Genomic DNA, 26,425 nt, shown 5'->3' with positions numbered 1-26,425 from the left:
TGTGCTGCCGCTCGACAGCACACCAGAGGAATACTGACGTCACTCTGCTGCAGATTTTCCAGCCTCTGCTTGCCTAGGCTTGGCTCAACAGTAATCAGGAATGTGATCAGGCCAGGCTCTGGGTCAAACCTGATCACTCAAAGTAACCACATAATGGTAGGAAAACCTGGGGGAAAGTACATCCTGTAAATAGTTTTAGCGCTTTAATTGTTCTTCTCTGTCATCTTGGGGAGAGGTGCACATTTCCCCCCAACAGAGGGATTTTCTTTTTTTTTTTTCAACAGGCTGGTGCTGCTGAGCAGAAAAGGTTCAAAGGTCGTGTGTTTACCATACAGCCGGTTCTTTGAACAGTTAAAAACACAAGATCAAACTAGTGCAGTTTTGCCTGATTAAGTTAAAAGCCATAGGGACCCACAAGAGCACCCCAGAACCTCAAAAAAAGAAAGAATACAGCCTGTAATTCTTTCCTTTTATCATGGTGACATCAAATCATATAGACATTGCGTCCCAAAAACAGACTGCATAACCACATCAATGTACATCTGTCACCAGCACCTCTTCTTAAACTTTCTTTGACACAAACAACTTGGCCTCGACTTGTGTAATTGTGCTGTTTGTTCTGCTGCCAACAACAGTGTTATTCAATGTTTCTGCGACACAGAAACACAAGAGACAATGTCGCCTGACAATGGGTGTATTCATGTTTTCGGCATGGGGGTCATCAGCTTTGGTCTTCAAGATCCACCAGTAAACATGGAGGCGTCCAGCGGTTCTCATTGAGGACGTTTAAATTTGCCGGTGAAACGCTCACTTTGCTGCAACCACACTAGCTGTCAGGTGAAGCCACACGGGAAGATATATGGACACGCACGTGGCTGGAAGTGTGCAGGCATGCAGACACACTGAGGCACAATGCAGTCCCAGTAATAAACGGGAGCCCTGCCCTTAACACCAGCTAATTGCTCATGTATGGCTCCTTTCACTCCATCCAGGCAAAAACGCAACAAAGCCAGCCCGCTCGCCAGTCCTGCCTGCCTGCCTGCAGCCGTGACGTCTCACATGTGGCGCGTTGTTGATATAAGGAGGAACACAAGCGGAAAATCGGGAGCTTGTGCTGATGGTGCCAGACTTCTGACTTCCTGATGGGAACAAAGCGGAGTTTAACCGATCTTTTTACTGTTGATGTATGGTCACATTTGCATAAAGCAGAAATAAAAACAAACAAACCATTCACCCCCCAAAGAAAAGAAAAAAAGTCAAGTAAATTTCCAACTATTTAACTGTACAGATGCCATTTGAAAGCAGTCCCATCTCGCCAGCTTTACTTTAATCCCCGGGAACAAAAAGCTGATATGAAGCGTACTGTGAATGCAGAAAAACAGGAACCACTAAGAGCGGCTTTCACTTAAAAGTGTTGTCCGTGGTAGCTCATGCAAGCCTTGCGTGAGCTTAGATAGCACAGAAATACACAAATAAATCAGACAGTTATTCATAAGCGGACAAAGGCGGGTCTCATCTGTCCTGCTACTCATCTGTCCTGCTACATTCTAACAAAACAAAAAGATTGATCAACTTTGACATTGCTACGTATTATTCTACACATCTTGTGGTGTTTAGCACTGCATTTAAACATACAAAACAAAATGATATTTCGTCTAAAATTAGTCAATCTTTGACTTACATTTTAAATTTATTTAGTACATCTCAACTAGAGATGAAAAAGTAAGAAAGAGTTGTCTAGTTTGTGCTGATTATTAGTGAGTGCTCCAAAAAGTTGTTTTCTAGATCATGGACTTCTGACCATGGCCATCTAAACAAACTCTGCACATTGTTACCTTGGATCTACAAAGATAAAACGCCCACAGAGTAGTGCTACACCAAAAACACCCCCGTATGAAAAATGGTGTTCAGGTTATCTATAATAGTTTGGAACAGAAAAAGTTCCAGAGGTCATATTTCAAATTATTAGGTTGTGCTGTGGCATTCCTTTTTTTAAACATCCATTATGGTTGCTGGATCTATGCCTGCCTCAGATTACTACAAAACACTTCAAAACAAACTAACTTTTAGAGCACACAATAGAGGAAAACTCTGATCGTTTCAATGACAATGACAGTCAAGGAGAGATTTTTGGAAAGTTTTAGAGTAAGTTTTAATTTAAAACGCTAAAAGTAAAGTGGAAACTAGGTTTTGTCCACAAATAAATCATTTTTAAATCATAAAAATAAGCACCACGTGATCTAAGACAAAAACAAAAATTGGCCTAGCGTGACATTTTGGGTGCCAAATAAAACATAAGGTCACTTTCTATTTTTGTGAGGATTTTATCATGAAAATAGCACTAATTATTAATACATACACTATTAAAACAATCTAATTGCACATGGATGAAAGCCAAACAAAATAAAAAAATAGTCCTATCTGATCTTTCAAACTACTATCTTCGCAGGATTCATAATTCAAATCACTTCAAAACTCCTGCTTTGTTGAAATGAGAGTGAATCTGTTATCTGGGTGACAATAAACTTTTACAAAACATTATTTAAAAGTTTGAAATCAGAGATCTTTTCAGGAAAGCTCCGGGAAATCCACTTACAGTTGTCCTTACTGTACAAAAACTACATAAGAGCTTACTTTTTACAGTTATAAATAAAAGTTTAAACCTTTTTATCCTTCAAAAGTGGAGAAGAAAGCTTATTTTAAGCGTAAAACTGATCTGCAACTTCTAAAAGTAACTGTAAGCGGACAAAAACAAGCGGCACGCATGGATTCGCTAAAGCGCCATGAATTTGTCACACTTTCCGCGAGCCAGGAGTTTGCTAGCATGCTAAGCGGCTAGCCGTCGTTGTTTTCATTTTTAAAAAACAAGAATAGAATTCCAAAACTCAACTTTAAAGGTGCAACAATTGACTTACCCGATTCTACCGGGGTTTTCATCTTTGTTGGCGTCTTGGACGAGCCGCTTGGGTGACTTTTCACGTCGACTGGTAACTTTAGATGTTGGTTAGCCTTTAGCCCCGCTAGCAACGGCACCCCACTCCTCCCTCCGATGTTGTTCTCACGAGCGGCTCGTTCGGAGGAACCTGACCCGATCGAGAGGAGCTCGGCCGGAAAGTTAAACAAAATAAATAAAAATAAAAAAAATCAGACTCTAACTTGTGATATGAGATTAGCTGTTATGATCTACGTTTGTTTTAAAAAGTTTATCCCAAGGAAATCAAGTTTCTACTTCAGGGTTTGTATTAAAAGTTGCCCCGAGCCTCTAGTGGGGAAATCCAGTCGAGCGGGTCTGAATGGCGCAGGTCAAAGTTTGGAGGAGTCACGCTGTCGTTGGAAGGTGTTGAGGCAATGGAATGCGAGCAGTTCAGAAAAATTCATCTAGTTTGTTGCAGCGATGTGGCGTGGCTCAAGCGCTCCTCCGCGCCATCGTCCCCGCAGCAGCAGCGGCACATCAGGGAGGAAGAAAAGTACCGAAGACCAAGTCGCTCCTCTGTCTGTCTGCCCCCTCTTCCTCCGGCTCGGAGTTTTTCTTTTTCCACTCACTCAGTCACTTCGTGTTCTCTCATCCCCCCCTTCCTCCGCCGGGGTGTCGTGTTTCTCTCTCCTCCTGCCACACGGGGCCGCCCACGCTGACCCACGGAGGGAGGGAGAGGAGGAAGAGAGTGAAGAACCGAACGCCCACCTCACAACAAAGATCGTCTATGATTTAAGATTTATCCATCATGGCTGTGACAATTTAATTGATTTTATGAATGTGTTATCTCGTTTGTTTTATTTAAATACATTTCATACATACACACGTATATGCAAATAAATCTAAGGTTACATTTTAAGCAGACAAAAATGAAAATTATAGGGTCATTTTTTGTTTAATACTCATTAATTATACTCAATATTGAAACTTAGCACACTTGTATTATTATTATTATTGATTATAAAACACATAATACAATGAAAACAAGAAGATAAAAAAACATTTAAAAATGCTATCATTTTTGATCTATTGTAAACTGTCTTTTAATTATGATTATGCTATTTTTCTCCAAAATGGGGTTTAAAAAGTGTTGTTTGCTAGTAGATAGTTTCTGCAAAGCGGCAGTTGTTCATTTAATTCGTCTTTAAGTTGTGGGCAGATGTGGGCACAGAGTAAGCCTGCCACCACATCCCATCATCCATCAGTTTAAAGTCTCTGCCACTGACTTACAGCCCCTCACAACCAAACATTAGCAGCTGAACTATAATGGCAAACATTATTGGAGCTATATATGCTATAGCTAGATGTTAGCTTTGGAGAGGAATAAGAAGACGTACATGGATTGAGTCGTCTACAAGAATGGAACGGAAAAGGGTGTTGCATGTCGTTTTGCGTCAATGTCACAACTACAAGCTTTTTCTGCCAGCATTTTTTCATTTGCTTGTGCTTGACAAGGATTTAAAAAAAATAAATGCCCAGAAATGCTATTTAAAGCTTAATTTTCTCTATGTATGCGATCCATCATGACAAAAATCAGAGAAGAACATGCTAAAAACACAATTTTTATTCAGTTAAAATATGGCAAACATGTGAGTTTTAGGCAAAAACTCTTTAGGATCAGGTCTGACTGATGTACAAATCAGCTTAAAGGTTTGGGGCAGACACAATCTTATTTATTTATATTATTATTTATTTTTTGGTACAATGTGATTTTGTCAGCCTTAAACATTTTTTTTATTTAAATTGTATACTTATATACTTATAGAAGGCCCAGACAGTCCCAGTCTCATGCACACACATATTCACACGCTGCTGCCAAACATTGGTGCCAACCTAGGATCACCGGGAGCAATGAAAGATTCAGTGTCTTGCCCAGGGGCACTTTGACACATGAGCAAAGTGGGAATTGAGCCTGTGGTCTTCCAATCAGAGGTTGACCACTCGATCACGACTGACCATCAGATTGGAATGATTATTAATACACAATCAATGTATGACATATTTGTCCTTGTAACTTTGTCATACATTTTCATTCTTTAAATGTGTATATTTCTACTTTATTTTTTTCTTGCATTTTTAGTTTACAACCATTATTGGATTCTATGTAGCTACATGTTCAATTATGCTCTATTTTATTATAAATTGCAATATGCACATAATGTGTTTGGTGTGGAATGTTTAAATTGGACTAAAGGTAATAAACATGTCCTTAGAATCATTATGTTCGGGTCCTGAAAGAAAATGCGTCGCAGTTGACATCCTCCCATGGATAGACGATCTTTGTAAAAGGAGCCGCCGCTCGCTCCTGGAGATGCCGCCTCTCTTCGTTTTGGTGGCTAGCTCCTGTTTGGCGCGTCACGGCGTTGCTGTGGAGACCCATCACCGCCGCGGGTGACAAGAGGCGCCGTGTTTACCTGTAAACTGCGACAGCGAGGCAGCCAAGCCGCCGCCACTCGCCGTTTAAATGTTCGTTGAAGCAAAGGAAAGTCTGGTTCTCCTGCTCCGATGGCCCGAATGAGACATTTACATAGTTTGTCATTAAAAAATAAATAAAAAAAAGCGTCGCCTGTAGTTCCTCAGAGCCTTAATTGAGTCGCATGTGCTCACATAACACACACCCACATTCTTCTTTCTTCCGCTGCTGAAGAGCCCTTCAGCGTCTCCATCAGCTCCTGGAGACACAAGAGGGAGAAGCAACGTGAAAGAATTACAGGAGCTCCAGAGAAAAAGGCGCGTGAATGGAGGGTCCAATCTCGTGTCCCCAAGCCATTCATCACGATCAATCTCTTAATGTGTGGGAAATGAGTCAGTGGGTGAAGCATCAAACTGACGCACAACATGGAAACTAATGTTATACATTAGAAAACAGAAAAACACCTCCTCCCATCCTTCTCTGTTTTTTTCCCTTTAAACCCACATCTTTTCCTCCTCCTCCTCCTCTTCATCCCACTGATAAGTTTCTTCATAATGCCAGATTTCACACGATTTCTTCCCGATCGAATTAGTTTAGACACTTGTCATCTATTCTATAATAACTTATTCAACCATCTGATAACACATGTCACATCTTCTTTCTCTGGAGATGTACATTTATTGTTTTATAATGTTCTCCCATAGATTTCTGAAAAATGAAAGAACAGACCATAATGTTGTGATTTGAACAACAGTAGTGTTATGAAAGGTACTTCCAAACTGTAATACATTACAGATTACTTGTGATTTCATTGGAATTCCTTACCCTTTATATTACTGTCTCTGAGTCATTAAGCTGTAGTTTTTGTATTCTAAAATAGTCAAATTAAGCACCTAAACTTTTCCTCGGAGTCTCTTTGAAAATCTAGTGTACATCAATGCTCTCTAGATTGCCAAATTTAGACCACAATGCATTGCATTTGAATAATTTGGGTGAAAAAATTTGTTTTTATGTATTTTTTCACATACCATCTACTGTATGTTTTCATCATCAAAACACAGTAAATAGTCTGTGTAAAATGCGGTTTTTAATACGGTTTTACTACATGAAATTGGTGATGCCATATTAGCCCTTTATAAAATATTAAGCATTGATTTTAAAGTACAGGGCATTATATTCTGTGGTTTCTTTTAGTAAATATGGAATAGGGAAGGAATTGGGACATAGTCGTAGTCTACTACACAAGTTACTCAACATGTAAGAAGGTAAAAACTCCTTAAATATTATTAGTAATGCCCTATACAAATCCATTGAAGCAAAAATGCATTACTATGATACAATATGATATGTATTACTCTGTATTATTTAAATTTTCAAGAGTTTTCAAGAGCCCCTTTCTTGAACTAAACTTATTCAGTTTACCAGATTTTCTGCACCGTCAAAAACATGTTCTATTTTCAAACTAACATCACATGTTAGTTATAAAACCGATGTTGTTGTGTGTTTTCTGACCACTGGCAGCTATATGGTAACGTAGATAACCGGCGGCTATTAATGATGTCATCAAGTGGTAGTATATAGTGCACTATATAGTGCGTTCGCCATTTTATAGAGCTGTCCGAATCTACAATTCCAAAATTGAATACTCTAGAAATTTCCCAGAAGTCTTTGCAAAAAACTAGCATGAATCGATGCTCACTATTAGCAAATATATACCACAATGCATTGCGGTCAAACAATTTTTGCAAAAAAAACGTGTTTATATGTGAAATATTCGTATTGATTTGATTTTCACTTTATCAAACTGGTGATGTCATATCTGGTGTTTAGAAAATAAAATAAAAAGCAATGAGAATGGTGTCTTAATTGCTTTTAAAATCCAGGGCACTATAGTCCTGCACTATATGAGCTTTAGTAGTTTGAGATTATGGTCAGAATTCAGATATAGCCACTATTTATTCCTTATCTCTCCACTTGGAGGGATAAATGAAGGGATAGGGAAAAGCTGTGGGGAGAGGGAAGGCAGCTTGGATTCAGCTTAACTCTTGTTTGTACATATTAGCAACATTGGAAGTATTGGCAAAATTACAAAACTTGCAACTCCCAACCTTGTTTGCAACAAGTAAAAAATTAGACTGATAGCACTAAAAAAAATGTGAATGTGACTATGCTAACTCCCAACCATAGTAACAGGCCAATACCGCTAAAAGTTAGCCACATTAGCCACGTTAGCATCAAACCTTTTGTACAACTCGTGAAAAAATAGACTAATATTTTGACAACACCGTTTATTTCTCACAATAAATTCAACATCAGTAAATTCCATCAGAGTTAATCCTTATATAAACCCCTCTGGATTATAAGGGGCACTTTTGTAATTAAAAAAAAAGGCTTTTAGGCGCCCCTTACAGTAGCTATAGTGCGGAAAATACGGTACTTTTATGATTCAAAGAGTGCAGAAAAGCTTGAGTTTTGAGGCTTTTTACATTTCCTCAATACATTTTCCTTTCATTTTGTGTCTTTGCAACCTTTTAAAACTCAGTGAACGCAGTTTTAATTGTAAATTATTTTATATAGGTCCTCTACTTTGAGAAAAATGCTACAAGAACATGCTAAAAACACAAAAATAAGATTTTCATTGGAGTGGGTCTTTTAACTGTTTTAATTAAGCAACAGGGGACAGCATTAGTCCCTCCCACATCTCAAAGCTTTTACTCCCCTGATTGTGAAACAGAAGTACAGACTCCTGCAGAAGATCATTACAGTTGTAGAAGGTGACATTCCATATATCATTTTTGTAGTTTAGCAACAAACATGACAGGACACATAGAAAACAGCGATTTCCATGGGTGTGACTGGATCCCGATGGGTTGTTGTTGGTGACAAATTGCAAACAACATTCATAAAAGGAATTCTCAAATATCTCAAAACATTTTAAGTGGTATGTAGTTTCCTTAGAAGCAAAAAAAGCAAAAACTCGAAATAGCAACAAGCTTGCACTTGTCCACAAAAATTCTCATTTTCACTTAGTTGAGTCACAAAGGGTGACAAAGGTTAAACGGCTTTGTGACAGACCGGTAATTGAAGTTTTGACCCTCTGGAGACAGTTGAAAATTGTAAGCAATTGTTTAGCATTCCAGCTAAGTTAGCTTTAGCTTTGTTATACAGTTTTTAAGCTAGGATCATTGAAGAAGCTTTTAGCTGATATTTCCTTAAGCTACGTTCACACCGGGCATTTGACACACGTTAGGTGTTCACACTGGGAAGGAGGGCATTGATTCTTCTTCTTGTTCTTTTTCTACTGTCCACTAGCGCATGTCCACCAACAACAGTTAAAAGAGGCTTATAGTGTGCGAAATGTAGAAGAAACAAACTCCAAGTAGGAATGAGACGAGAATGGAAAAATACCATGACGACAGTTTACATGCTAAAATCATGGAGTGTTAAGGATCTGCAATATTTAAGTCAGCATTGGCTGCAACACACTTTATTATGACAAAATATAGATAGAAGTCAGAGAAAAACCTCTTTCCACTCATTCTTTTTCGACAGTGCGCCTTGAAAAGTTCAGCGCTGCAGGACGTGTGAAAGAAAGACGCTGGGTGGGGCAATGCAACAGATTTTACACGTCCTTCACTGCTGAACTCTTGCTCAACCTGAGAATGTGTGAAGATGAACACCTAAAGCGTGAATAAAACTCAGGTTCCATTTGTTTGACAAGTCTGTGTTTGAGATTTCTTTTGAAAAGGCTGAGAAAATATATATTTTAGAGACATTTTCTTCCTCCGTGCATTGCTTAGAGAACAGCTGTATTTACAAGAAACTCCTGCCCTTACTGGAAAAGCACAAGTTACAGTGTAAAGTGAGATTTTTTTTTAATGAGATTGGAGAATTTTCTTGAGCAACAACAGATGTATGCAGCCGTGTAGGTGGGGAGATGCCGCTGATCAGCAGGAAACTTTCTATACAAATCAAATAGCAACTTCCTACCACCTATTCATTCAAATCGAATAGTTTCTTCTTCAGTTGAAGCCCCATACACAAGTGTGTGTTTATTCCATCATGCACTTCCTGTCATAGCTTTCTGTAATGGGACCTGGGTATTTCACAAACCCAAAACCATATAGGGATGCTCTGAAAGTTCAGTTCAAAGCTAAAGGTACATTTTAACCCTCGTGCTCTCTTATGGGGTCCAGATGACCCCACCTTCATATTGATATTTGATCCCTCCCATGACAAATGTGGAAAGGATTTCATGTCGGCCAGGGACACTAATGAAGATAAAAAAAAAAAAAAAATCCTTGAAAAAAACAAAAGTTCAGCAGTTTCTTGTATATATAAACTTGTGTATTTAAACTTACAAACATAACATAAAAAAACGTAAAATATATGATCACATACCTGCGATGGACAGGCAAACCATCCAGGATGTAATTTGTCTTTGCCCAACATTGTGTGGGATAGGCTCCAGCAACCCCATTGATTAGGAAATTGATGCTTAAATTCTATATTAAAAATGTATAATTCTGTTATGAAATGACATAGGAAGTTTAATCTGCGTTCTGGTGAAAAGCAAATGTTTTGTAAAAAAACAAGTACATGTGATTTATCTCTGTTATTAGTCCTTTAACAGCTGTGGTTATGTGGTTGATATTGTTTTTTATTCTTATGCGTAAGAATGAAAAAAGAACAGATCCGTCTTGATATTATGTAAAAATCACAAGTGGAAAAACCAAACGACTGCACTCAGCATCAGTGGCACTGAAGTGCTGGAAGTCAGCAGCAGCGAGGAGTCCCGGAAGTCATTTTCTGATGATGCAACAGTGTTGGCGAGGCGTGGGCCTGGTCGGGGGATGTGAACCGCGGCTGCATGTGAAAGCATCATCAACAAAGGCTCAGTGGGAGACTTGATGCTCATGTAGGCGGGAGCTGGTCAAGTGAGTGTGGCTAGCTGATCACCAGGGTCGCTCTCAACGCTTTACTGAGGTGCAAATGAGCCCAATCAGAGAACGAGAGCACTCAATCAGCTCTGACTCATAAATGACAAAAAGTTACATCAATAAGAACATCTGGGGTCATGATGTCAGCTCTTTGTAGGTGATGGCAGAAGGACAAATGGGTATGCCTCCCGTAATACCAGTGTCATTTGTGTTAATTAAAAAATAAGAAAAAAACAACAAGACTTTAAAGTAACTTGTTGTTGAGAAAAATATTAAGGGAACATTTTAAAGTTTTTCTTTTTAAATTGAGAGAAAATATGAAAAAGGAAATAAAAAAATTGGAATGTAACTTTTTTTTAATCAATAAAAAGCTATACTTAGTCACACGTTTGCTAAAATTAAAGAAAAAAACTGAAAATACAGAAAAAAATAAATAAATCACTGATCCTTGAGATTTGGGATAAAACTGAAACGTCTCATTTATATTAAGAATAAATCATAAAAACATTATTGCCAGGCTTACTGAGCTAGATCTAAAGAAATTGTGAATAATACTGTTGTGCTTTAGCATAGATTAGTACTTTTGGGGATATTTTTGCTGAAATATATGACTATTTGTAAGGACACATCATGTTATTTCTTTAGCAAAAGGTCATATTAGTTACCAGCATTGAAAACTCCTTTAACTGTAAAAATATTTTTTTAAATAGAAAAGAAATTCAACATTTTTTTTTACTATTTCAAGCCCCCTCCAACTTCTTTGATCTACTGTAAAAGCGTTCATAGTTATCTTTTTTTATCGTTTTAGTCAAATGAAAAGTTGAACATAGTTTCTGCATTAGAAATTTGTCTGAGTTGTGGGCAGGAGTACTGGTATGGAGTAAGCCCGCCTTCATTTCCCATCATCCATCTGTTTATATGCTCAACTGCAAGCTTACAGCTCGTCACAATCCCAACCTAACATTACTACTGCAACAAAAATGATGGATCCAATGGATCAATTTGTCTACAAGTGGATGCATCAGAATGGAACAGAAAAGTAGTAGTACAGTAACTTCTCTGTCACACCTACAAGCTTTTCCCAATGGCATTTTTTCATCTGTTCTTCAGTCACATGGTTAGAATAATGAGATACTCAGAAATGCAATTTTAATCCTAATTTTCTTTTCATCATCAGAAAAACTCCAGAAGAACATGTCAAAACACCAAAAACATGATTTTCACTTGAGTTGGTCTTTCAAATTTCATGTTTTTTTTTGTTTAGTTTAGTTTCTGTTGTTTTATGTGATTTAAAAAATGCGTTTTCTATATAAGAAAGCAGGAATCAGATAAGTTTGGAAACAGGAAAACAGACCCGAGGGGGCAAATGGCAGCAGGGCAACGCCCAGAGTGAGCAGCACTGACTGCTGACAACAGGACTGTAAGGGGAGAGGCCGTTCACACCAGCCCATCTGCATGCACAAGAAAACACCTTTTTGTCTCCATTCTTCACACACACACAGTCACAGAGCAGAGGAAAGTCAAAAGGAGAAGGTTCGTGACACCACAGACTGAGCTAGAGAGGCCGGAGGGGAAAGTTTGCCTCTGTCTGTGTTTTTCAGCCTGAGTTGGGGTGATGAAGACATTTTCCATGTCGTGTTCCTTTGCACCATGACAGTATGTTTGTGGAATAAAGAGGCCCTTGTCTGTGTTTCTGTCTGTCGGTCCGTCCACCTCGAGGGCCAGTCAGATGACGCCTGTCAGTTCCTCTGCAGCTCTTGTGTTTTAGCCTAAGCAGTCTTAGATCTGCAGACACAAAAAACTCAAATGTAGAGAAGAAACTCAAAGACATTTAATAAAAAAAAAAGAAAACAGAGCTGGAGGAAAACTGTGAGGGAAAGTGCAGGCCAGGAGAGAGAGAAAAACAGCAAGGCGGATGGTGAATGGGCTCTTTGTGATCAAAAGGCTTGTTTATTTTCTTGGCGCTTGAACTCTTCAGGAGCCACATTGGGTCTGTCTGCGCCGTCTAGCTCGCGTCCTCATCGCCTGCCCCACATCCCAGCAACTGGCCGACAGAAGCCGGGTCAGCTCGGAACCACAACAATCCCATCAAGTATAGGGAAAAGGAGTTTTAAACAGCCGAACCATTCAAAGGCTCACCGTGCAAAAACATCCTAAGCTGTGGAACAGTTTACTTCAGTCTCAGTCAAGGTTTTCTTTTTTTGTTTCTTTTGAATGTGCTCAGTGTTTCTAGGCTTATTTTTTCCCCTATTGACTCTGAACTGAAAAGACTTTTGTTTAAAGGCTTTGGTTCATGAAACTTCCACTGTTTTTCTGATTTCTACTTTTGATGTTTTTCATGGTACATTGTTCATGCTCTTTAGGAATTCCAACATAAGAACACAAAAATACAAGTGTGCTCTTTCTATAGAAGCACATGCAGGAAATTTCAATTCTACTGGCATTAAACAGGAACTCAGCTCAAGGATCTCACCCATTAAGATATCTTTCTTTGTAATCTGGACAACAATAACACTAACTACTCAAACATCCATGTTTTCAGATCTGATTAAACCTTTAACACCGGAGCTCCAAGGTTTATGTTCTTTGATTTACTGTAACTTTTCACCCGTTAACACGATTGACGTAATTCCAGCAGATTCAGAAGGAGAAATGGGTTTTCAAACCACAATCTTCTTACTGCTCAATACAACTACTACCACTACTTCTATTAATATCATAATTATTAATTATAATACTTAATACAGAAAAAAATACTCATATTTTTTTGTTGTTATATGCAAATTCTTTGTAGATTATGAGTTTTATGTATGTAGTTCATTTTGATTACATTCTGATTTATTTAATTTGATTTCAAACATGTAAGACTATGCAAAAATACTTAAAAAAAAACAAAGAAATCAATGCAATCACCTTTTATAAAAGAAAAGTCACAAACCGAATTCAATAAGAACATGTTTGAAAAGGGGATAGGCAGATGCAAATGCTTATTTAAGCCTATCCCTTTATGTATTTTTCCAGAAACTTAAATAATACTATGATTTTCTTAAGCCTTTCAGAATGAACTATATTCATATATGATCATACATAACCTTCGGAACACTAAAAAACAGATTACGTAGGAAATGTTAATACGTTTTCGAGAGTTTTTTCTTGTTTGAGCTGGAATTTATTAAAGACCAGTAACAACTGGAAGATATGTGGTATTCTGCATCTAAAATAAACAGTTCTTTGCTGATCACCGGTGGCTCTGAGGAGAAATTGAGTGTTGGTGTTAGACTGGGTACGGTGCTTTCAGAGCAGACTCTTCCTAGAGGGGGCTTTCTCACGATGTTACGTCAGATTGTGAGGACCCGCTCGTTTTCGTGGGTATGGGAGGGGCTGCTGCAGACAGCGCAGGTTTTTAGAGGATTACTCTTAAATGCATGAACGGATCAAAATACCGCTTCGGGGTTCTTCATAGAGAGGAATCAACAGTATAATGCACTTTAAAACTCAAAAAGTAGAATTTTAAGTGGAAATTTAAAATAACATTCTTGAGATGGAATCAAACTTGACACCGTATTTTTAGGTTTTTTTGCTTTAAATAAAGTTTTTTTCATTGTCAAGAGTTTGGCGCAATTTCTTTTGACTAATTTCAATATTTCTATAGCTTTTAATGAGACAAAAACTCTGTCAAGTGAAAGAATAAGTGAAAAAATCTTAAAACCTTAAAAAAATAATTTATTATCTGAAAATAAAGTTTTTAATCTTTGAAAGTATCAAATATTTTGCATTGTGAGAGAAAAGTTACAGCAGTCATCCTTAGAGGATCTGGATCCAAAAAGAGGATCTTCAGTAGAACAAGTTCCAGACCAACTTTTCTGCTTCTCTATTTTAAAAGTTTTATTTGACACTTCTATTACTGCAAGTCACCTGTTCAAACCACAGCAGGCCTGATGAAAGTCACTAAACAGTGAGAGTCCAGAGAGAGCTCTGGAGCATCTCTGACCTGAAGTCCTCCTCTCCTGAGGATGTTTTACACGATACGAGGGGGACCTTCCCTGCATCCCGTCAGGGGCCAACACAGTTGTATGCAGTCAGTCACACTCCCGCACAAACGCTCTCTGTTCCCGTCTCCCCCGCTGACCTCCTCACCCCCTCCCCCTGCTCTCTTTCTGTTTTCTGTCTGGGTCTCTCTGCCTCTCTCCCCGCAGCTGGTATTCACACATGTTTAATGGGATTAACACGCTACCGCGTCAGGCGGAGGGGAACGAGAGAAATGGGCAAAAGAGTGGTGGAGGATGAAGCCATGGAAGAAATGGGGGGGGGGAGCCAAGTGAGAGGAAAGAGGGAGCCTCTGAAAAGAATGTACAGTGGAAAGAAAGCGGGTTGATTTTAAACTACAAGAGGTCATGAGGGACAATTCAGGAACCATTTGGACTCCGTTTGCATTCGGCCAGAGCAGCAATTGCAGAAAAAATGCAGTTAAATAAGCAATCATGAATGTAAACACTGAGAAAGCAGGAGGGCTGCAACTCAATCTGTAGACATAAAGTCATAAAGCACAGCAACAAATAACTGACTCACATTTTCAATGATATGTTAAAGACTGATGAAAGACTGATGGTCTTGTAGCTTTTTTTTATCACAATGGAGGATATTTATAAAGAAAAATCAAATTAATATATAATTTCTGAGCATATATTTATTGTGCTATCCTAGGAATGTTTACATTAAAAGTGGGGTCATCTGGACTTTTTTTTCAATTATTTTTTTTTTTTATCTTCACTGGTGTCTGTGGCAGATTTGAAATCCTGTCCACCTTTTTCACACACCAATATAAGTGTGGGGTCATCTGGACCCTATAAGAGAACACAAGGGTTAAATTGTCGTAAATGTGGGGTTATGAGGCGCTGTAGGCTAGTAGGAGAGAGTATAAAGAAAGGGATGATGGGAAAGGGGATTGGGCTTACGTTACAGCTCCACTTTCAATTCATAGGTGAATTACTGATGAACTTTCACTGCTCTGCAGAAATTTATTTGGCTAAAAACAGCATAATCAGAATCAAAAGACCACTGGGAACGATTAGAAAATATCTCAAAAGAGGATCTGAGTGGCTCTTTAAAGCAAAATCCACTGTGGAAGATACTTTTATTAGACTTCTGTTTGTTAAGCACCCTAACAATACAGTCAGTGTTGTCCTTTTGGGAACAAACTTTAGTTTTATGGATCTTTTCTCAAATTTCTATTAGTGAGTTTGGAATACACCTTTTTTTTAAAGGAAAAACAGAGTCGAAGTCAATGAACGTTGATAGGAACACCTATTGAAAGCTATCTCCTCAAGCTTTCGGAGCGTCCAATCTGAAAGAAAATGAAATGCGAGGCCAGAGTCAGGTTTGAGGGAGAGGCCTTCAAGGATGACCTCATGAGTCATATTAGAACTTTTTGCTGTTCCTGTGCCAGATCTCCAACGAAGAGAGACAAGAAGAACACGAGTGAGAGAAACTTGAGAGGCAGAGCAGACAGATGGGCGGCAACAGCAGCGAGGGGAGAAAAGTGGGAGCTGGACGGTAAGTGAACGAGTGGAAGTGGACATAATGAAGAGGAGCAGCCAGGAGTGATAGAAATAGATAGAGAGGTATGTATGAAATGGTGTTAGTCTATATCCAGCTCAGCCAGCATGTGTTAACAGGCTCCTCTGACAATCTCTGAAGGATCTCCCTCTTCCTATTACTATTGGCACCCAGCACCACTTCCTCCCGTGATACACTCCAGAAATATCCAGACTGCTCCGTCATGTGTCAATACAGAGAGGCTGTGAGCGCTGCAGGAAACACTAAGCTCACGTGTAATCCAAGACTGGATCTCCAAGTTCTACTTTGGTATTGATTTACAGCATTTCCTGGAATTTCTCTCAGCTGTTCCTCGAGGACTAGCTTGTACTTGTTAAGCTCTGTTGTGGTCATCCCCGTGTGTATAAAGCAAGTCACTACCCTGGATTGTAATGGTACGATAATGTGTGGCCTCTTTATTCAAATCTAGCTGCTTATGAACTAAGTTAGAGCAGAAAATAATGATTAAAAGATTTGTTTGAATTAATAAAAATGGTTTAAATTTGTATATTTTGTGCAGTTTGTGCTGTAAATGCTGTGGTTGTTAAAAATATATATTTATGGAAAATATATATATATAGGCATTTTTAACATGTTATTGTAGCATTTTTCTCTTGATAGAGGACATGCTTAAAGAAAATTTGCAATTCTGAGTATTTCTTTACTCAAATTGTTGTAAATCAGGAGCAGACAAAAAAAGGTGCTTATAAAGAATTGTACTTGTGATGTAGAAAATACCCTGGATGGGCCACAAGCTCTCTCCTCCGATGCATTAATTTGCAGAAAAATAGATCCATGAACGGATTTGTTTTTCTCGTCTGAGCTGATATCTGGCTCAAAACTGTACAGCGGGATGGCACCAGTATTGCTCGCCATTTTCTGCTGCACCTCTAATGTTTGGTTGGGGGTGCGAGAGGCTGTAAGCTAGCAGGAGACAGTGTAAACAGATGGATAATGGGAAATTTAGGAAGCTTTTGTTGCACCAAAAGTCCAGCCCACAACTCCGAGGTGAATTGAACTACTGCCGCTCTGCAGAAACTATGTCCTAAAAATATGACTTTTTTTAAAGCAAAAACAGCTTAATAATAATAATAATAATAGTAATAATAATAATAAAATGATTTTATAATACACTAGGACTTTTAATTTGCTCCACAATTTGGCTTTTTTGTGGTGGTTTTGACATACTGGAACTCTTCTCTTCATATTGTTCTATTTTGTTTTTATTCAAGCTTTCTGCATCATTGGACAGCACAGAGACTCACCGTGTGTGCGGTGTTGCCATGTCTTGCTCGTACGTCGTATCCTAGCAGCCAATCTCCTCTTCAGTTCAATGTTGCTCCAGAGCTCCTTTGTGCTTTCAGGTAATGTTTAATTCTGCTGCTAGAAGCCCTAACTGGTTCTGCTACTTTCTCTTCACTGAAAAAAAGCCACAGAATGATCAACAGGTGTACCATTACCTGCACCATGTGTTCTGCTGAAACAGAAAATGATCGAAATCCAGCTGAGCTGAGAGGCGTTTTTCAACACCTGTTACATTGCTCGATTGGCAACCTCAAGTCCAAAAGCTGAAGAAGGCCTATGAAGTACACGGTGTGGAGTTAACGTGGCAGAAATGTCATAAAAGTGGATTAGACACAAATCACATAAAGTTTAAAGGGTCAAATGGGGCACGAATGCAGGTTTAAAACCTACACTTGACCCCTGAGTGAAGCCCAACAGTCTGAAGGTCATAGGTCAGTCAGTTGAGGATGTTTTGGGTTCATCATTTTCTTCCACCAGAGAAAAGTATTTATTTCCTGTTCACTTTTCTTTTCTAAAAAAAAGGTTAAAAGTCCACCAGTTAAAAATTTTACTTACTCCTTTGTACTCAAACTCAAACTTTATTTATTTGTATGGCGCTTTTCAGTCAAATGAAACTCAAAGCGCTTAACATAAAAGCAAATAAAACATATAATAAAAACGCAAAAAAAAAAAAAAAACTGTGTTTAAAAACAAAATCACACAGTGAAAACAGGACATGCTATTGTAGTTCTGAAAAAATGAGTTGGAATACCTGAAATGAACAAGTATTTAAGTATCAAATATTGGAGCATATTTGAAAATTTTTTATTTAGTTATTTATTTTTTTTGGTAGTAATTTTGATAATATATATAAGGCTTGAAAAGTAGGGTTGGGTATTGCAATCATTCCCAGAATTGATTTGATTCCCCAGAGCCTGGATCAATTCGATTCCAATTTTTTTCCGATTCTCGCGATCCTCTCAATTCAATTTGATTCAATTACATTTTCAGCTCACTCGGTTTGCGCATTTAAACACATTTGTTTAAAAATAGATATATATGTTTTTAAGATATTTAAATTATTTTGGCACAGTTCACATACTTTAAAATGTAGTAGTGAAATAGCAATGACATTGTTAATATCATACAGTGTTACATGGATTCTCTAACGGAGAAGCTCCAACAATTGTTCTGCCTCTCCTGGAGGGCGTTTCAGTTTGACCACTAGGTGGCGATTGCGCTATAGCATTTAGCCTTATACAAGAAGAAGAAGAAAACATGAGCAAAAAACTGCGGTTCATAACGGCTATTTAAAAAAAAAAAAAAAAATGGAATGTTTCTGTTAAAGAGTTTAGAAAAGAACGCCTCCAAGTATATAAAGATGTTCATTTAGTCAGCAATGTATGCTTACGTCGACCGAATGTTAGCATTATCCTAAATCCTATCATTCGTTAGCTTCAAGCTAGCGAAGTTTAGCATTATGCATTAGATCGATCTCTACTTTTATGGGTAAATTATTGATCTGTTAAGCTTAGATCGATTTTATCAACCCAGCCCTTTTGAAAAGAGCAAAATCGATATTTCATGGCTCATAACCCCATATTTCTCAGTAGTATGACTCCACAATATGACAGCTTTACATAAACATTTTCATATGTTGAATAAAATTATGGTATTTTTTGACAGAATTTTGATGAATTTAGTACACGAGAACATTTTTGCTCTTGCATATTCATGTGTAGCACAATCGAAAAAAACTAATTCTCCCTTATAGATCTTATATAGCGTTTTTAGCATGTTCTGATGGCATTTTTCTTTTATGATGGAGGACATGGATAAAGACAATTAAGAATAAAGTTGAAAATCTGAGTATTTATGCAAATCATAGTGAATAAAGAGCAGATGAAGAAATGCTGTTTGAAAAAGCTTCTTTGTGACGTAAAACTACAACCATCAAGGCTCCCGACTCCGCTCCATTCTGATCCAATCACCTGTAGACAAATAAATCCACGTACATCTTTTGTTTTTCTTGTCTGAGCTGGCCTCTGGCTCATAACTGTATGGTTGGATAGCTCCATTATTGCTGTTGACCAATCATTGTGCCACTGCTAATGTTGGGTAGGGGTGTGAGGGGCTGCAAGCTAGCAGGAGAATGTGTAAACAAGAGGGATGATGGGATATGAGGGAAGGCTTACGTCTTTACTAAAGATGATATTTTAAGCTACTTTCTGTGGACTTACAAAGACAATTTTCAAAATGTATTTTCCAGAAAGTGAACAATACAAAGTTCAACCATTCCATCAGTCAAACATTATCTTCCACCATCAGCATTTCCATCTCTCTGTTTACATTATCACAGGTCCTACTTGTGGAGGCGTGCGTTATTCCTGCTTTTCCACCCCCACATGAAAGTAATGGCATGTGGTGTGCTGCTGTTTGCTGCATTGCATCCTGTCGAGTTTAAAGGACTGTATGAAAAATGTATTCAAAATTCTGTGTTTATTTTTGGAGGCAAATTAATACAAAAATTAAAATAAATATGTAGCTAAATCAAGCAAATGAACCTTTAAAAAAACTACAGATGCGGGGAAAAAATCAATTTGGCAATATATCGTGATATTTCAATTGACGATACTTATATCAGTTTAACATTCTGGCAAGATTATATTAAATTAATTAGATTTGAACATCCTTCAGTGTCTTATTTTTGTTGTCCATCTAAACCCGTGACTGCACAGCACACTTAGCCTCTTTCTTTTTTTTTAATCCTTAAAAAAAGTGAAAAATTGCTCCGGTACAGTCTAGGGATTTATTGCGATATGTATAGCGGGATACGTATCGTATCGCCAGACTCTTGCCAATTTACACCCCAATCAAAAACACAGATTTGATGTGAAATGATAAAATGTAGCCTCCACTCTAGTATTAGGATAGTGTGGACTGACTGAGTCACAGCAGAGTGAAGAAGGTTCAATGCCAGCTCTAGTTTTCGGCAGCGATTTTGTCGCGGTCGACGCCTGTTTGACAGTAGTTCATTCATGTGATTTTACTGTCTGTTGACAGTAGAGACAGAAAAGTATGTAAAAGTTGACAAGGCTCACAGCGTGACAGGCCAACAAAAACACCAAAGAAGCTCTTAGATTCGCTCCAGTGTTGATTTAAAAATCTGTGGCTTGGATGCAGAGCGACAGGTTCAGGAGGGTGTTATTCCTGCTGCGATTCTCATCTGCAGGAGAAGCTGGAGCTGTCCTTGCACCTCTTCTGTTTTCCTGAAGCGCTTCACATCCTTTCCTTCTGTCTTCCTCTCACTTCTTCTCCTCTGGGTCTGTTCTTTGTCTCTCAGTCCTGCTTCCTCTCCTTCTTTTTATTGCTGACAGATGTGAGACTCAGCAGCCGGCTTTGGCCCCTTTTCTCCATCCTCCCCGTTCTTATTGTTTGAACAAATTGTATATGTTCGGCCTGACATGTATAGTCTACTGTCTTCTGCTTCGCAGGCATGTGAGGTCCTGCTGAATGTTGACACTTGTCTGTACATGAGTGTTGTCCAGAATGAGTACAGAATTGTTTTGAAAATCCCGGGACGTTTCTTTTGTTCAAATCGAAATAGAAAAGATTATGTAGAAGATTTTTTTTCTTCCTAATTGACTCTTAAGCATTTCTTTTGGCAAATTTCATATATTAAAGGAAGCATTTGTGGTTTTTACTGTTATCTGGCATTCCTAAAGCTGAATTTGTTTTGTTGTGAACGGTTATAATGTCCTTATTTTCAACAGAAAAGATCATGTGGGATATAAGACAGTTCCTCTGACCACACGGTGATGCTGCCACCCACAATTAGGAGGATTTCTTTCACTGTCTGAAGTTCTGTGAAGGTGAAAGTTGGCAAAATGAGAGTATAAAATATCAAGTGTCGGCTGGTGCAGGGTGGGGAGTGGTGGGCTTGGCTGCACACAGCTACGCTCGGGTGGCTTTGGATTGAGACTGAGTTTGTCTGAGTTGGGTTGGGATTGGCTGGCGCTGTGTTTGTGTAGGTTTGGCTGGATTAGCAGAGCGGGAAGCGGCCTATAGGACTCGCAGTATGCTCCAGTCCTGCGCTTTTTGGCTGAAGTTGAGAGCACGACGGGAACAGACATCACACCAGGGCTGCGGTGATCAGACAGCCAGACAACACCAGCCATCCAGCCAACCGCAAGCAGCCGGCCACCTACCACACACCCCAGGCACACAGTTTGTTTCTATGGCTACACAGTGACTGTGTGCATCACCGCGGTTACCAGAGCACTGTGTCTGGAGGTGTCTGAACCTCAGCGAGACCGGCAAATGTCAGATGTGTACGCGGTGCCGTGCTTTCACATGCATTTGCGTTTCAGGCGTGTTGCCATGTGCTCCCATCCCGAAACCTGAGCACAAATGAAATCAATCACTGCAGCTTAAAAAATACAAAGACGAAACAAAATTGACTTAAACAAAAAAAGTGCAAGGAGATGCTGCTGTATTTAAACCTTAGGTGGAAAGTATGAAGCGTTTTTCCAGTTGGTGTGCTTGGTTGCCTGTGCAACCTCCAGTCGTGGATGGAGACAGTTTTTCTAGACTGGCAGACGCGTTATGGTTCACTACAGGGGACCGCTCTTCAACGTGCTGCTGGGAAAGTCCATCCAATGGATGAATCAAAAAAGAAAAACAGATCGTTGTCAAACATGTTGGTTAAATCCTCTACAACGCTGTGTGGGAGGAGCCTTAGGAGTATTGATCGCAGCCATGAATAAAATGGACACACATCCAACTGCTCATTTGAAATTACACAAGTTCCTTTCAGAAAAAAAGGCAAAATATGTTGATTTGTTGTTTGAGACAACCAGAAAGGCCTTTCAAGAGCTCCACTGGTCACATGACACCCCCTCTACTTAAACTTAGTTCTAATCTTGAATGTAAAAATGGCTGCTTGTGCTACAAGCCACCTTACAATTACCTGTTACCATGTTTTTAAACCAATTTTAAGGATGAAAGTCCCATTGAGAGCTCCTTTCTTGGTCCTCCAACATCAGCATTTGGAGTATTTTGCTACAATATAATGCCATGAAAGCAATGGAAAAGATGAACGCCTGTGATCTGGAGGGAAAAGAAGAAGATTTGTTGATGTACCTGCAAACGTAGAGAAAATAAAGAAAAACAAAACTGAGGACTGGGTTTGTTCACTTAACAGACCAAATGTGGTTTTGGGGCAAGATTTTGGAGCAAAATACAGAATATCATCTAATGTGTGACAGTTAAGGCATAAAAGTAGCAGGGCTCCCCTTTGCTTAATCCAACCACGATCATCCAAAAGCAAATTAACCACATTTGGGGTTAAATATACTTGTCAAAGATGGAAAATGATTCAGTCAATATGAAACAGTTACAACAGCAACTACCTCTTTTTAAAAAAAAATATTCAAGCAATTGTTGCAGCCTGGAAACATTACATTTATTTATTCTAATTTAGATATTGAGAGATGTTTTAACAATGAGGATACTGTTTCTGGCTTAGCATTGTGATTGTATTTTAGATATTTACTATTTTATTTTAAATATGCATTTTAGATGTAGTACAATACCCTTTTTGGAGTGTGCGCATGTGCATGAGAGAGATTTGTTTGGATGTGTACACGATCACGTTCTCTTGTTCCACGACCTCCGAAAAGTAAAAAAAATACACTAATTTCTGGGCGAATAAAGTTCCCAAAATGAAGACCGAGTCTTGTCTACTTTCAAGGGTACAACACAATCTAGCAACAATCTTTGTAAGAAATATTAAAAAACAACTAATATAGAGAGTTTTGCACTAAACTAGCTGAATCCTAAAACATTAATAGTTTCAAGAAAAATTTTTATTATTGTATCTCTGCAAGAAAAATAATCTTATCAAGAAAAAATTCAGTAACAAAAGAGTCTTAGTTTGAGAAAACGTGTTGGTGATAAGAATGTTTCTCTTAAATTAAGATTTTTTTAACTCCATTAGCAGATTTTATTAAATAAATTCCCCAATAAGGTAGGAACTTTTTGTCTAGTTTTGCATTGTGTTACGAAGCCAACTATCCGGATCCAGTTTTTTCAGTCAGAGTTTAAAGCGATAAACTGAAGGATGCAAATAGAATCAGAGAAGTTTGAGTGATAAAATTAAGAAGCCATAAACAAAACCAACTGTTGGTTTTATGATAATTTCTAATCGGATCTGTTTGTTCTGTCATTTCTATATTTATTCAAAACAACTTCAGCCGGCGTGATGTGTTTGCACTGGTTTTGCAGTGTAAACTATTTAACTGTTGAGATGTAATTTACATGTGAAATGTGGCGAAACAGGCAAACTCCAATAATGAAGCCGTTACAGTCAAATCAAGGAAATTCACGTTTGCATGGATTACAGGCCGACACAGAAAGAGAAAATTTAAATGACAAGATGAGACGGTTTATTCCTTTCTACAATATTATCCTGAATTATATAACAAAAAAAAGATTGTGTTTCAATTGTTGAACTTGAAGCTAAATTGACATGTCTGCACTCATCCCTCCATTAAACTGGAATCAGTTTGGTGATAAACACAGATCTTCAGGTGAGGAACAGCATCCAACATTCTTTCAGACACATTTCATCCAGGGGATGACTGACAGCAAAACAACAGCCTGTAGGGGGCGTGTCTCCTGCTGGGGGGGTTGAAATGGGAGAGAACTGTGCACAAACACTGACATCATATAATTTGGGGGAAATGTGTTTAGACTTCATCTAGGATGGTTAAGTAGTGAGGAAAACGTACCAAATGAAGCCTGAAAATGAGATATATGCATGTAGAGGTGTGATGTGGCTCATGGAGGTTTTTTCTATTAATTCTATTCCTGTCAGATGTTTATTTGCAGTTTTAGATTATTTTTTCAGTGACTTATTTTATGACAAAAATGTAGTTTTCCCGTATTATGAATTACTGGGTTCTCTTGCACAAGGTAGTGATTTATAAATAGGCTGTAACTTGTGTATTTCTTATTTATTTGCTAGAAATTTTTATCAAAATTTTGTTTATTTTTATTGACAGTTTATTAAGTAAGTTGATTATTTTGAGAACTTTCTTTTTTCTGTAGTGTTCTGCTGATCCATATCTTTGAATTTCTCCACCGACAGACAATTAATAGTAATAATCTAATCTAATCCAATCCCCTGGTGGTGAACCCAGTACGACGTGTTGGGATGTGTGGATAGCCAGAAGATGTTATGATCTTTGGCACCACAGCAGCTCCATACCTCGGTGAGCTTGTTGGACGACTGTCAAATTAAATGTTGTTTAGAGAAACATCAACAATTTCTCAACTTTTTTTCCCTCCCAAACAAATTGCAGCCAACTTCTTCAAACATTTTTTTAAACGTATAAAATGTTTAACCTTTTCAACAGTTTGAATCTAAAAGCTTGTTTGAATCTAGTAAAAATGTACATCTAGTTGGGGGATTGAAATTGAGAAGTGATAAACCAATAAAACTCAAAAAAACTGTTCACACTCTATGAAGTCGTCACTGTTAGCCACAAATTTTTACATCATTATTTAAAAATAATAAATAGGAATATATTGCCCCCAATTTTATTTCATTTTGAATGCCCAGACCTGAGACAACCAAGTCATGTTGTAGTGAACAGCGCCATCTACTGTCCATTTTTTAAAACACTCACATTGAACCACTTGTTCAGATACCAGAAGTAAAAAAAAAAGTATCTTCAGCATTTTGTTAGTATTTACTATTTCTATGGTATATTCTCAAAATGTTTAAAGTTTAGCAACTGAAATAAAATAAATGTTTCAAAATTGGTCTAAAAGTGCACTATAAATGTTGAAAGCTGTATGTTTTACCACTAAGTCTATAGTGATTAAATGTGTATTTTGTATCGTTTTAAGTAAGTATATCTGTGTGTTCAGGCTCAAAACAAACAAAAAAGTCAATAAAAAATAAAAAAATATATATAGTTTATATGTAAAAACTATAAAATGTTAATCAGATTCTGCATGTTGTCTCACTTATGAAATGAGTTTGTTTACCATAAATACACTTTAACTGTTAAAGACAGATTGTCAACAAAGGAAATCATATTTTTACAGTTTATTTGTATGATAATGAATCGATAATGATAATCACCTCAAGACATGTCTAATGTTTCTTAAGGTTTAAATGGGAAAAATGTGATAAACACATTTAATTTTATTTCAAGATTTCCTTTTTCATAAAAATATCAAATTGTTTGGATATTTTTTAACTCATTTTTAAAATGATTTGCTTTAGAAGGTGATCTCTTCGGCATAAATCCTGTTTTAGGAAAGTGAGCTGTATCATTTTTATTGGGAATTCCTTTAAATGAAAAGCACATGGGTAAATATTTAAGAACACACGACACGGTCCTGCTCTTCTGCTCCGCAGCGCTCAGCATCAGGTCTGCGTTGGGTAAAAATGCCGCCGATTCCAAGAGTGTTTCCCACCTGGCGTTTTATTTGGGTTTTCACACGTTTGGCCCGTTCACATCTGGCACACAGAGTGCGTAAAGGTGCAAACATAGAGGTTCATTCATGTTTTATGGAGCATGAAGCAGGCAGAGAAAAAGACAGAGTCGGTTTCTTCTTTGAGGCGCAGAAGGTGAAGTTGGTCCCGAGGGTCCTGTGTGGTTTGCAACTTGTTGGTTCCCAGAAGAGAACCTGGTGCTGACTGGAAACACACAAACAGACCCGGGCCACCCAGATCTGAACCACCCAGGACCAATAGCACCATCATTATTTAATAAAACAAATTTCACGAGGGAGGTGGCCGAGTTTCAGAACGTTTGAAGACTCATATCTGCAGTTTAGCTAGCAGCTAACAAAAAACGACCAACACAAATGAAGGAATAACCAGAAGAACTTTTATCGTAGGGAAGAGCACCAGCAACTGTGGTTCTGCTGATCTGTGACATTCTAAACTCTCTTACAACTTTGGATCCAGCTCATAAAAGTCTGATGAAAAGGTATGGCTGCTGAGAAGAACAGGTTTCCTTGAAAAGGACGTTTCATCTTCATTCCTTCTAAAGCAACAACACACCTCTGAGCAGCTGAGTAAAGCATCGCCACAGACAGAAGAAAGTTGTGAGAGTGGAGGAGAGTTTATGACAGGCCCCCGATCCTGCTCCGAGATCCTTCAATTATTTAGTTCTTACTCCCTGGTGCAACAGCCAAACA

General features: G+C 38.2%; 1 protein-coding gene and 1 long non-coding RNA gene across 2 annotated transcripts in view; both read right to left on the bottom strand.

Moving 5' to 3' along the window:
* Positions 1-3,672, bottom strand: part of erf (Ets2 repressor factor) — a 30,381-nt gene extending 26,709 nt beyond the window's left edge. Inside the window, exon 1 of the mRNA XM_024299609.2 lies at positions 2,916-3,672. Within this exon, the coding sequence (XP_024155377.1) occupies positions 2,916-2,937 (22 nt within the window). The 5' untranslated portion in view covers positions 2,938-3,672. The remainder of the gene's footprint in view (positions 1-2,915) is intronic.
* A 760-nt stretch (positions 3,673-4,432) lies between these two features.
* Positions 4,433-17,838, bottom strand: LOC118599401. Its single transcript, XR_004948735.1, has 3 exons — positions 17,453-17,838; positions 17,188-17,341; positions 4,433-5,646 (listed from the first exon to the last, which is right to left on the bottom strand). It is a non-coding gene; the product is annotated as an uncharacterized LOC118599401 (long non-coding RNA).
* Between the last annotated feature and the right edge of the window lie 8,587 nt (positions 17,839-26,425).

The sequence above is a fragment of the Oryzias melastigma genome, linkage group LG11, assembly GCF_002922805.2.
Source record: "Oryzias melastigma strain HK-1 linkage group LG11, ASM292280v2, whole genome shotgun sequence".
Taxonomy (NCBI): Eukaryota; Metazoa; Chordata; class Actinopteri; order Beloniformes; family Adrianichthyidae; genus Oryzias; species Oryzias melastigma.
The sequence above is the reverse complement of the archived record's forward strand: the minus strand, read 5'-3'. Positions and strand labels throughout refer to the sequence as shown.